General features: G+C 47.6%; 1 protein-coding gene across 5 annotated transcripts in view; it reads left to right on the top strand.

The window, feature by feature from the left end:
• Positions 1-12,244, top strand: part of CAMKK1 (calcium/calmodulin dependent protein kinase kinase 1) — a 112,112-nt gene that overhangs the window by 39,596 nt on the left and 60,272 nt on the right. For all 5 annotated transcript variants that reach the window (XM_054847659.1, XM_054847655.1, XM_054847658.1 and 2 more), the window contains exon 2: positions 4,226-4,769. In XM_054847659.1, coding sequence (XP_054703634.1) covers positions 4,314-4,769 — 456 coding nt within the window. In that variant the 5' untranslated portion in view covers positions 4,226-4,313. The remainder of the gene's footprint in view (positions 1-4,225; positions 4,770-12,244) is intronic.

Genomic DNA, 12,244 nt, shown 5'->3' with positions numbered 1-12,244 from the left:
CTTGTGTGGTCAAGAGGCACCTAATGGATGTGGCCTTCAAAGAGGGTTTCAGTGTGACATCTCTGCCGGTCCCCATGCTGGCATGGAGGATGCCATCCATGGGCATTTGAAGAAGTCTCCAACTCTAAGCAGCAGCAAAATTGCTGCCTGAATGCTTTCCATGCAAATGCTCATTATAGTTATTATTCACTGTGACTTATTTTACTGCAAAGGCCCTTGGTGCCTCGGCACAGGGCAGATGTGTTCTCAGAGACGGGAAGGGGAGGTGGAATGAGGTGGGCTGAGGGCAGCGTCATTCCTCTTAACCTGGGAACTGCGACAGATGAAGCCATAAAGTCGCTTTTCTGGGTAGCCTATAGCAAAATCAGGACCTGAAGCTGGATTTGCTGAGGCCCAGGACCTTTTAACCTCCCCATTCTTTCTCATAGGAACATTTCTAGTTAGCCAAATTAATGGACCAAGCAGTAAACTAGATTTGCAATTTTTTATTTTTCAAACAATGCTTTGAAATACTTTATTGAACAGCAAAATTAATTGCATTTGCTCATCTACTGCTTCCACGTACAATACAGAGATATTTTCTCCAGAATCACATTCCTTTCAAAAGGGTTTTTTGTACCATGCTCTGCTCAGCGCCTGTCTGGGAAACATGTGCAGCCATTTGATAAATACGTTGCGAAAAACACCGTTGAAGTGGCAGTCTGCCTGCAGCAGAGGAATAGCTTCAGGGAAAAATGGTAAATAAGATATGTGTAAGTAAATGAATTTTGCTCATATAAGCTTGTTTGCAGCTCTAGTTCATGTCTGCAGCATAATCCTCTGATCTACAGCAGGCATTTGGTGTTGTGGGGGATCAGACTGGTGACCATGTGAAGAGCATCGGGCCCAAAGCTGCACAGGAGGCGCAGAAGGTAGCGATGGTGTCTCTGTTTCACTGGGATTTCCCATCACAGCAAGATCCGGTTGCATTTCAGCCTGACAAATGGCAAATCCACCATTGATTTTTGCCTCGCAGAAATAAATAATTGCCTTTTGTACTGAGTTTTATGCACAGTAAGACTGGTCTGTGCGTAACTGATTTGCTTATTCAGAAACCATGGCTTTCCAATACACTTTTGGAGGAATTATCAGTGAAAAGGAATCCTTCAAAACAGCAGAACCTGAAACAAAGCCCAGCTCTGCAGATGAACAATTGTTTTCTTTTAAGTCTTGCTGGGTTGTTTTAGCATACTTTTAGCAGCACTGTATTATTTGTTGTGATGCTGTATATTTGTTTAGATCGGATGAGCTGATTTATGGGGTTTATCTGAAGTTTAGCTATGTAAGTTGTCAATTAGCTGAAGATTTATTTTGCAGCACTGTGCTTTGGGAGGAAGGCAGGTGGCCTGAGCTGCGGGTTAGAGCTATGCAACCGTGCTGCTGCTTTTGAGGGGGTGACCCCCCGGGGTGCCTGTTCTGGCAGTGAAGAGCTGCACAGGCGGCTAACACAAGCATCGCTGTTTGCTGAGACCTGGCCACCGTTCCCAGTACTTCTGGCTTTTTTTTCCTGTTGGCCAAACAGCAAGGATGTGGGTGATTCGTGGGCTTTCAGTCAGCTGCGCAGCAACACAGGCAGATGCTTCCCTCCCCTCACTCCTGCATGTGGGCAAAACCTCGTGGCTGGAGGAGGGAAGAAGGTTGGGGAGCTGCAGACTTCAGTTGCAGGTTGATTTTCTTTGTGCTCCCTAGGAGTGAGGTGAGCTGTGACTGTCCAGAAGCTAAAGCTGCTGCAAGGAAGGGCCTTGGGTTGGTTTCTCTGTAGGCAGAAAAGCAAAGCCAGGCTTTTAACGCAGGGTGGAATTGGAGGTTTCCTCTATCCCCTTGTGCAAGCTGGATTAAATGGTGAAAGCATTTTTACTCACTCCCTCCCTTCATTTAAAGTCATTTCCCTGATGGAAGTAAACATGCAGACAGGAGTGCTGGACTGCCAGGAGAGCTGCAGCCCAGCCCCAGTGGTGCAGAGGGCGGCTGTTGAGGCGGCAATGTGGACTGGTGCTTTCCTGGCTGTGCAAAGCAGCCCTGGGAAGCTGCTGCCCCGCAGCCAGGGCTGGAGGCTGCCCTATGCTTGCCAGGGGCTGAGGCACAGACCTTGACCCAAAGCCAAGTGTGCAGGCATCCCACAAGGAGTCCTTACGAGTGTCCTGTCAGGAAATGTACTGCTCTGTCTGCTCTGGAGTGCAAGGAAAGCCTCTTCAGGGATAGCAGGGTGGCCACAGGCTTGTGGTTGCCCTGACCCGATGCTCCTAGGTCAGCCCAGAAGCTTTCCAAGTACAAACCTTGCTCAAGCATTTTGCAGACAGCAAGTCCTCTACGGGCTTCTTGCAAATCTGTTTCGAAGGCCAGGATCGTTGGCTGAGCCAGCACAGTGCTGCAGCTGCCTTTCTAGCTTGAAGCCTGGTTTGGGGGTTTGGGAGAGGGAGGTCCAGCAAAGGGGAAGGCTCGTGCTGCTTTGCCTGTGGGTTTGTGGGACCATGTGCAGTATGTGCTGGAGGAACCCTGCATCCTGGCTCTGAAAGGGATTTCTGCTTTGGGATTGAAGGGTTTAAATATAGTTTTAATAGAAGCTTTTAAAGCTGATCTCACCATTTCATTACTGTTTTGAGTGAGTGACACTTCTGTCAATTTGTTTCAAACAAGCCTGCAGAAAAGACAGGAGAGGGGGGGAAGATTATACCCAGGTGGAGAAGAAGGGGAAGGAGGTGAACAGTGGGCTGCGGGGGGAACATGTTGGATTTGGATGTTTCCTTTCTGTGATGTTGAGCGCCCAGCATGTGTCCCCCGTGACTGGCATGCAACCTAGGGTGAAGCCTCCCATGCAGATCTTTCTCGTTTCCTTACTGATATAAAAAGATTGCTTGAACTTGGCTGCCACGCTTGTGCGAGGGACTTGGGAGGTCAACTCCTTTTGCAGCAGAGTTCAGCTGTAGTGTGTTTAACTGAGCATCGCTGGGCAGCTTCGAACCAGGCTCAACCTTTGCTCCATGACCCTCGATGGGGGTGTCATGTGTGTTCCCAGGCTGATGATGGATGTGGCTCTTTGAACTTGCTCACCCCTACCCTTCATGTAAATTAAATGTAGCTAGTGTGAAAACAGGGCAATGCAAGTGTCACATGGCTTGCAGGGATTTTTATGCACAACCTGCTTTGCATGTAGAGAACCAAAGGTTGCAATATTTCAGAGTTAAGCCTACACTGAAATTCACTGGATGCAGTCCAGGGTGCTGTGACTAAAGCTAAGTTCTCCCCCATTGTCCCCAGAAACTGGGCAGAGGAATGAGATGATGCATCCTGCAGCACTGCATCTTCAGAGGTGATTAAGGGATGACAGCCATGTGCTGCAGAGGATCATTTCCTGCTCTGGACTGTGCTGGGAAGACTGAAATCTGTTTTAAATTGAGACTGCAATTAGCATCCAGGAAACAGCGATTTCATTCAGCAGTTCTAGCTTTGTATTGCATTTTTGTGTTCTGTAGGTCTTTTCCAAAGGAAAAGCTGATTCCCACATGCTGGTAATCATTAAGCATTGTTGATTTGCAACTCAATATAGCTTTTATACATGGTGGACAGCAAGGCTAATGTGTGTTTGCACACAGGCTGCAACTGTGGGGGGCCGGGGTGACCCTGGAACCAGACTTGCCTTTAAATTCTGCCGTTGCTGTTGACTAAGTTGAAAATAACTGAGAGTGTGGAAGTCACCAGCCATGGCTTGGCTTCCAGGCCTTTCTGTGACACTCTCTAAGGCACTACAGGGCAACAGTGTGGAGCCCTAAATGGCTGTGGATTTGTTGTTGTGCATGTTGGGTTTGGATACATACCAGAAGCTCTTGTATCCTGTAAATAAGAATTCAAGAGGCTGAAAGTTTGGCCCTTTACCCTCTGCTTGTTAAGAAGTTGTACTTCTCCCTTTATTGTGAGCTGTGGTTGACTGCTGGTCTAGCTACAGAAGTAGTTCTCTTTAGCTATGTCACTTGTTGCACATCAGATAAAAGCTCATCTTTATCACTTTCATATCTAGCACGATGCTTGGGTTTGCCTTTCCTTCTGAGGCTTTGCAACTTGTTTATAGCCTGCCAGTGTTTTGACTTTGCATTCTTTCATGTTGGAAGAAGCCAGAGATGGGTGTCTTCGTTATGTGTGTGTTGAGTGAACATTATTATTCACTTTACCTGTTTGTGTTTCCTTTTAGGTATTGCATGGAGAGATTCCTTCATGCCCCATGCTGTCTGTGAGCGCTACATTGCAGCCTTCTGAGACAGTATAAGCTGGATGCAGTGATGGGGGACTCTCCAACAAATGCCGTGGATGGAGGCATAGACACATGCTGCAAAGACACGCAGACTGAACTGGCAGAGCGGGTAGCAGCCATAGATGTGACTATTGGCCCAGACAGAAGTGACCAAAATGGTGAAGACAACACTGAAGAAAATGACACAGTCTTTTCTGATAATATAAAAGACATCCAAAGAAATGGAGTCAACAGTGATGTGGGAATGAATGAATTTCTGCCTTCCCAACAGTCAGAAGATGCTCACTGGAGGCATGTTCCCAAGAGACCTCTCACTAGACCTGTCCTATCAAGTAGGAAGTTGTCTCTTCAGGAAAGATCATCTGGAGGTTATTTGGCTTCTAGCAACACTCCAGGTTATGGTCCTTATGCCACAGGGCCATCACCACGTATAATGAGGAGACCAACGATAGAGTCCAATAGGGTCTCCATATCAGATTCTGAGGTAGGCATGTTCTTCCCAGTAAGTGTGGTGTTGAGGTAAGGTAAGTCTTTTTTAACTGGTAAGGGGAGTCTTCAGTCTTTTGGAGTAGCAGATCTGAAAGCACTGCTTTTTCTAAGGGGGAGAAAAATCCCTGAAACCAGGGATTGTATTACCTTGGAATAGCTGAACCCCTTTGCATCCATCCCCCAGACTTCTGGGTGTAGTTGTGGTCCTGACACTGGCTCCTTCAGCCCTCACCTGCCTGGGATAGTGCTGTTGAGGGGCCGGGACCCCTGTTGTGTACAGTACTGTGCAGAAAGCCTGTTGGGTTGTTCAGAGAAAGGGCCGTGGCCAAATGGCTTTGCTCTCGTGTCCCTGCTGTATGTGTCCTTCGGGAGTTTATCAGTCACAGCAGCTTTGCTGCTGGTGTTTTATGGATTTAAGCTTCTGGAGATTATGTATCTCCTATTGTATTTTGCTATTATTGAAGGCATGATTTAATTTTATAAAGAGCTTAAATGCATTGGTGTTTCCTACTTCTGTCAGGATTTTCCTTTGTCTTTAAAGCGTTTTTAACAGCAGTGGTAATGGAGGGCCATGACCCCCCCTCTCCTTCAGAGCAGCGTCTCTGTGTCGCTGCGATCATTCCTGCTTGTCCGTCTTGCAGCTGCTCTCCCAGTACTGGACCTGGGCTCAGACCTGTCCCAGAGGTGTAACATGCTGTTAATGGTTGAGTGTATGGATGGAGGCCGCTGCTGGTTGCAATTCCCTGTGTTGTGTCAGGTGGGGAAACGTGTTCCCTTCTGCTGTCTGGGGGAAGGACAAGGAGGAAGGCATCTGCAGCTTTTCTTTCCCACTGGCATGCGTGCTGTGATGCGCTGTCCCAGTGAGCAGAGAGAGGGGCCACTCGGCCCATGCTGCCTGGTGTCACACTGAAGACATCAAGCCTGCGGCAGTGCCTATGAGAACAGGGCATGCAGATCAAACTGAGACTTCAGCAGGGTTTTCTTTGAAAGCCAGGCATGGTGGAGGTTGTGCAAATGGGTGGTTCTTGAAGCCAAAATGTCCTGTAAAATGCTACTGGCTGGGGAAGGATTTTAAGTGGGGAATGGGCTGTCTGGAGTGCTGGAGAGGGAATGTCATCTGTGCGAGGCTGGCAGCTGGTTTGGGAAAAAACACAGACTCACACCTGAATTATCCCCCACATTATTCCTGTGATTTTTATCTGCTATTTATAGAGGAAAACCCCCCAAGTTTTCCTTACCTCACTGTTTCTCTCCAGATGCTTACCCAGTGAATTCACCTCTGCTGCTGTGCCTGGGCACTGAAATGGGACAGAGACAGCTGGGTGCTCAGGACCAGTGCCCATCTGACTCTTCCTCACTCAGTCGACGGGAACATGTTGCTGAACGTGGCTCTGCCAGTGCCATTGTGCCAGTGTGTTACTCTTGGGCACTGTGGTGCTTCCGGCTACGATACCTAAATCTCACCATGGTTCCACTCTGTGTCATAAGGGACCAAAATCACCGGAGTTTAGACTTTTGCTGGTGTGGGTCTGAGTGACCTGGAGCTTAACATCTATGTGGCTTAGTGTTTCCCTCCTGAAAAGTGGGTGTTTTCCCCTTGTGCATCTGAGATGACGGGTGCTGTGTATGAGCAAATCAGCTGTTGTCCTGTGGGACCTTTTGCAGGTCGCGTTAGCTGTGAGATGGGTCATGGTGTCCCCAGCCAATAAGTGGATATCTGCAGAAGATGCACTGCAGAGATTGCAGCTTCGTTGATGGCAGCCGTATGCTTTAATAAGGGAGACGGGGAGGGAGAGGAGCCAGTTCTTGGAAGCGGACGTGACTTGTGTGCCAGCTCTCCCATCCTGCAGTACTTTAAGTGTGCCAAGAGTGAGGCTTGTCTGAAATCTGTTTCAAAGTAACTGCAGTCGAGTGTGACTAGCACATTCCCATCTGCAAGCAAATTCAAAATACTCCGTCCGCTTCCACAGCATCTGCATCCTGGGGAGCAATAGTTACTGTCTTGGGGTAGGAAGTGCTTAGTTTGAAATGCAGATACAGAGCCCTTCATTTCCCTGCTCCTGCAGCAATTCTTTATGCAGTACAGTGTTTTTAATGGTCACTTTAGTATAACTATTTAGAGTCCAGCTCCAGTGCAGCCCAGATGCTTAACAAAGCCGTGCTCATTGGAAACCATCATTCATATTAATGGGGAATCGCTGCGGTAGGAGGGGGAAGGGAGCCCAGGCGAGATCTGTGCACGTTCAGAGGTGGGTGCTCACCCTCGCAGTTGTGCTCTCGGGAGCTGTGCTTCGTCTTCCCAGCTTACAGGGACAGTGTCTGTGTCCTGTGAGGAATAGCAAAAGGATGAGGAAGATGCATGCTTGTTTATAGGATAACATTTGAGGCTGGCCACTGAATGATGAAGAATAAATGTTAGGTGTGTGACAGCAAGGCAAGCGTGCAGCCTCCGCACAGCCCAACCCCAGCATCCTGCGTACAATCAACCAGTTGCTGCTAAGCGGTTGTTGCAGGGTCATTGTGTTCATGGCTGTGAGAGGCACTGACAGTCCAAATCTGAGCTATACAGCTAACCGAGATACAGCAGGGAACTCAGAAAGGAAATGGAGAGCAGATCTTATATTGTTAAGTGCATTTGCTCAGTATGTTTGCTGTAAGCAATTAGCAGAGCCTTGCATGTGGGCAGGGAAGACTGAGCAGGGGCAGGGCTTCTAAGAGTTATGGGGGACTCTGTGTTGAGGGTTTTGGCCCCATGGCAGATAAAATAACCCTATGATGAGAAATACAATCATGATGTACTTAGCAGCAGCTGCTGTTGTGTTTTCTGTTGATCATTTTGATATTCAGACCCTCAGTGAGCAGGGAGGCTGCTAGGTCACTCTGACAAGATCCAGCTCACTGATCACAGCATTGCCCCTGGCGTCCCTGTAAATGACTCTTTGACACATCATTTTCTAGGCAAGCTGCACATTTGTACTTGAGTCCATGTGTCTCACCTGCTTAAAGCCATTTTGGAGTTGCTCCTTTCTCCTTGCATTGAGTAGCTGGCATCATCAGTCAGTGCCTTTCAGGTGGCAGGACATCCATTGCTCTGGCTGCCAGAGTGAGTTAGTCTGTGCAAAAATGAAGATAAAGTTCATGAGCATTCAGGCTTTATCAGTGGCACACGTGCAGGCACTGTCCATCCAGAGCAGAGATGGATGGTACAGCTGCATAGCAAAATTTCCTGTGTTATGCTGATAGCCATCTCGGATTGAATCTGCTTTCCCTCTCCAGTGATAGCAGGAGTAGTGGCTCACTTCCTTGCTGTCAGTGGTTCCTGTATCCTTGACTGATCTTGAGAAATAATGGAGGGATGTGCTATGGGGAGATGGAATATGGGGATACAAACAGAGGTGAATTTTCTGTTGTTGTTTGAATTGTGGAAGAACTACATGTTCAGTTAGAGTTTTTTGCTGAGGTTTTTTTAATGCTGGTTTAAATACTTCTTCACAGACTGGGAAGAAAACTTATATTCGGGGATCAGAGGGCCAAGAGTTGAAGCTGAGCCTGTGATGCTGCGGGAGGATTCAGCTGGTGCTGCAGGCGGGCAGCAAATTGGGCTGTCGCGTCCTCAGGACCGATACCGCAACCGTTCTGCCTTCTGAGTAGAGTTCTTGGGTTTGTTATTGAGGAAGATGGTGGTTCCTGGGCTGGCAGGGCTGCAGCAGAGCCAGGGCTTGCCTTGCATAGAGGCAGGTCCCAATCAACTGAGCAAAGCCACCAATTAGCTAATTGCTGTGGGAAAAAGAGTTGGCAGCTGCTGGTGTCCTGCAGCCCCTGCTGACAAGTCTGGATCTGCACTATTAACTCTGCAAGAGAAGTAACCCATCCTGCTCTCCTTACAGCATTACTGGGTACTTAATTAACCTGATCTGTCATATCTCTATCAAAATTAATCTGTAACTTTAAAAATTTCCTGCTTGTTCCCCTCCTTTCTTAGATTACTCATGGACTATGGCCTGGAAGGTCCTTTCAGTGCCGCCTTCTCTGGTAGGAGTGTCCGCTAGGCTGGTGGGATTTCTGCTGCCTTTGCTGCCCATCAGTGCTTTGCTCTAACAAGGGAGTGGCTTTGCCTTTAGCTGTGGCACAGAAGTGATTAAGCTGAAGCTATTAAGGGTATGTAACTCTGCAGAGCTGAGGCACAGGCCCCGGAGTTTAAGTTGCTGGCCCATGTTGCCTCTGATGTGACATTCCCGGTTCCTGCTCGGTGCTGGCGGCATGGCAAGAGGAGAGGGTTTTCCTGGGGCTGCTGAAAGCAGCTTCTGCTTTGCTGCGTGGATTGTATGTACCAGGGCAAGACTCTCTGTGAACATGTTTGTACAGGCTGATGGGTGTCTTGTCACAGAGTTTGACAGCTTGTCCCACCTAAAATGACAGGGCTTGTATCTGTGAAAGGGGAGAAGTGCTGCTTGTTGGAAAGTGGCATTTGAAAATGCAATGCTGTGTTGTCTTTTTTATTCTGCCATCCCAAACCAATCTTTTTAGGTAGCCAAGAAAAGTCTTACTTGGGGAATGACTAGAAGAAGAATAAAAGATGTCTTTTTCCAGGCTTTCTCCCCAGACTTGCCATCACAGTTAATTGCTTTGTACTTTCTCTTCCTCCAGTCTCTTCTGGCTGAATTGTCCTTTCTCTTTCACACGTTGCCTTTCTCTCCCTTGCAACCACCCACTCCCTGGCATCCCAGTTTCTCTAGCCTTGGCATCCGCGTGGTCTCCCCACCCTCTGGGATCAGCAGGAGGTCGTTCCAGCTCCCGGCTGTCTGTGTGGCCCCACACATCGTGGCGGTGGGCTGGGGCTATGTGTGCTTCAGCAGAATGGAGAGGATGAGTCAGGTCAGTGCATTCTCCCTCCTCAGTGCTGCTGCTGGCCTGAGCATGCAGGGAGGAGGATGAGCTGACAAAGGGAATTTTCCTACGCTTGATGTCCGTGGCTTATCCCAGAGGCACAGAAAATAAATCACTGCTTTGTCCTTTCTTGCCTTGGCTTTCCACATCTTTATCATATGCCTTCTGCTTGTTTGGCCAACTGGTTTGAAGCAACTGGTGTCAAAAGCAGTGAGAGGCAGTGCTTTGGTGCCGGGCTGATCCAGGTCTCATGCTCCTCCAGTCTCTGGGAGCTGCCCAGTTTTCTTCATAAGGTCATAATTTCCTTGCTGTGCACAAAGTTAAACCCAGGTGGGACTAGGGCAGTGGTGGGGATTGAGGTCTGATGCAGTGTGGGCTGGAGAGCTTCCCCTTCCAGCCCTATGAGTCCCCCAAACTAATTTCGTCTAGAGGTCTTACTGTGGTGCTCAAACTAGAGCTCTCTTGAAAAGATCAAAGATACTTGGAAAACATTTCTTCAAAGAAGAATTCCCCACAGGCATTGCTAATTTCTTTTCCTTGGATTAATTAACCTTTATTTAAAGTTACATTTCCAACTTGTCTAAGGGCAAGGTTTAAGAGAAGGAGAAAGCCCAAATCCACAGTTGCAGTGGGGCTGGAAAGGGGCCGCCTTTGTCCCACCGGTCCCAGCCCTCTTTTATTCTTCAAGCCAGTCTCCCAGTGACAATACCGGGCTCCTGTATCAACCTTTGGCATCTCGGGTGGGTGAGCCCAGACAGCAGTGTGGAGCCTCAGTGTTGCACTTTCTGCCCAGCTGTGGTCAGTGCTCCTGCCAGCAGCCAGTCATGGTGCTGGGCTTCCAGTTTTGCACTTGTTTTTGGATGTTGTTTAAAAATCTGTTTATTTTTCTTACCTCCATGAGCTCTGGGCTTCCTGTGTGTCTTCCTCTATCCCTGAAGAATTTTCTAATTTGTATTTATTGCTGCCTCTAATACCCCTTTTCTGGCTTTTATTTTCATTTTGTGTTTTGAGAACTGTTCTCACTTCCCCTTCCAGACAGGATCAGTTTAAACCGGTGTTGTCTTCCTTACTGGCTCTTAGTTCCCAATTTTCTTTCCCATGCTTCTCTTTAAAGTGTATCTCTGAATTGCTGAAACTTACTCTTTTCAGATTAGGGAATTTGGGTCCTTTTAGGGGGCAAAATTCTCCATTATATATGTATGTATGAGGCAGTCTGATTTGTTTTCAGAACTGTCTTACTTTGGAAACCAGCTCTGGCTCTTCCTTCCCATGCCCATGTGCCCCCCAGACAGCAGAGGTTCAGTTCTCAATTTTTCGGGGTTTCTGTCACACAGCAATGGCAGCAGTGGATTTATGGAATTGGGCTTGGAATCTGGACTTCACTGTGCTGTATGATTTTTTGATCAATTTTTGTTTTATGTGGCATTGATTCCCCACTCCCTCTCAAGTAATGCCCCATTTGTTAACATGTCCAAGGTATCGTGTTCTTTAAGATGGAACAATTATTGCACACTTGGACAGATAATCTGCTGACAGCTTTTCATTAAAGGATCTCATTAAGGTTCTTGCTCTGTTTGTATTTATCAGCAGTTGCAAATACATTTGCATGATGAAATCAAGAGGATTGTACAATGTTATCTTTAAGAAACACTTGGCCCAGAGATAAGTGTTTCTCTCCAATAAAGGAATAGTACAATTATCCCACTTCCTGCAGGAGAACCAAATAACATAATAACAACCCTGCCAGTCTGCAGCGACACGTGGCAGGAGTTGCTTGAGCTGTGAATTATGGCTTTCTGTAAGGAAAAAAAAAAGGTAGAAAGCACCTACAATCTGGTTTGATTTTTTGCTCTGTTCTGTGGTGCTTTGAGCTCTTGAGCTCCAGCTGAGAAGATAGTGCATCTCACCAGTAATTATTCAAATGGAGAGTGATGGAGGTGTGGACTAGATAGGGATGTGGTGATGACAAGTGTAGTCTTGGATGCTGTGCTGCAGACCCTGTCATCGCCTTTCCCTTGGACCCTCTGTGGGTGTTCTCATCCCAATATTTATCCATACCCTTCAAAAAAAAAAACATCCCCCGAAGGCAGGTGTTCTGGCATTGCTCACAAGCTCCATTTAGCAGCAGTGAAAGACCAAAGAGATGCTTCAGGTGATCAGTCTGGTGTGGGATAAGAGTGGTAATTTCTAGCCAGGTGTAAGAAGGATGGTGGGAAGGTGATGGTCAGAGTCAAAGGAATTGGACACAGTCCCTCCTCAGTTGGACTAAATGCTTTGTAAGGGGGTTTGCCCAGCTGGATGGACTATGTCCTGCAAAAAGGACTCTGCTCCTTCAGGAGGGAGAGAGAAAATGTCACTGTGGCTTCCTCAACAGGGCGTGGGCAAGAAGTTGGTGCTTTAGAGATGCCACTTTGGCTTGAAACAAGATACTGAGTACAGACCAGAGAGCCTATAGCTATGTGTAAAAGGCTTTATTTACTTGTGCAAGTAATCCCTACTTGGGAGAGGAGGCCTGGTAACAGGACCTGGTCATTGCAAGCTTGCTGTTTTGAAGAACAGGAGATACTGAGGTGGTTGGAGGCT

Source organism: Grus americana, chromosome 19 (genome assembly GCF_028858705.1).
Source record: "Grus americana isolate bGruAme1 chromosome 19, bGruAme1.mat, whole genome shotgun sequence".
NCBI classification, from domain to species: Eukaryota; Metazoa; Chordata; class Aves; order Gruiformes; family Gruidae; genus Grus; species Grus americana.
Note: the sequence above shows the minus strand (reverse complement) of the source record. Positions and strands in the feature narration are given on the sequence as shown.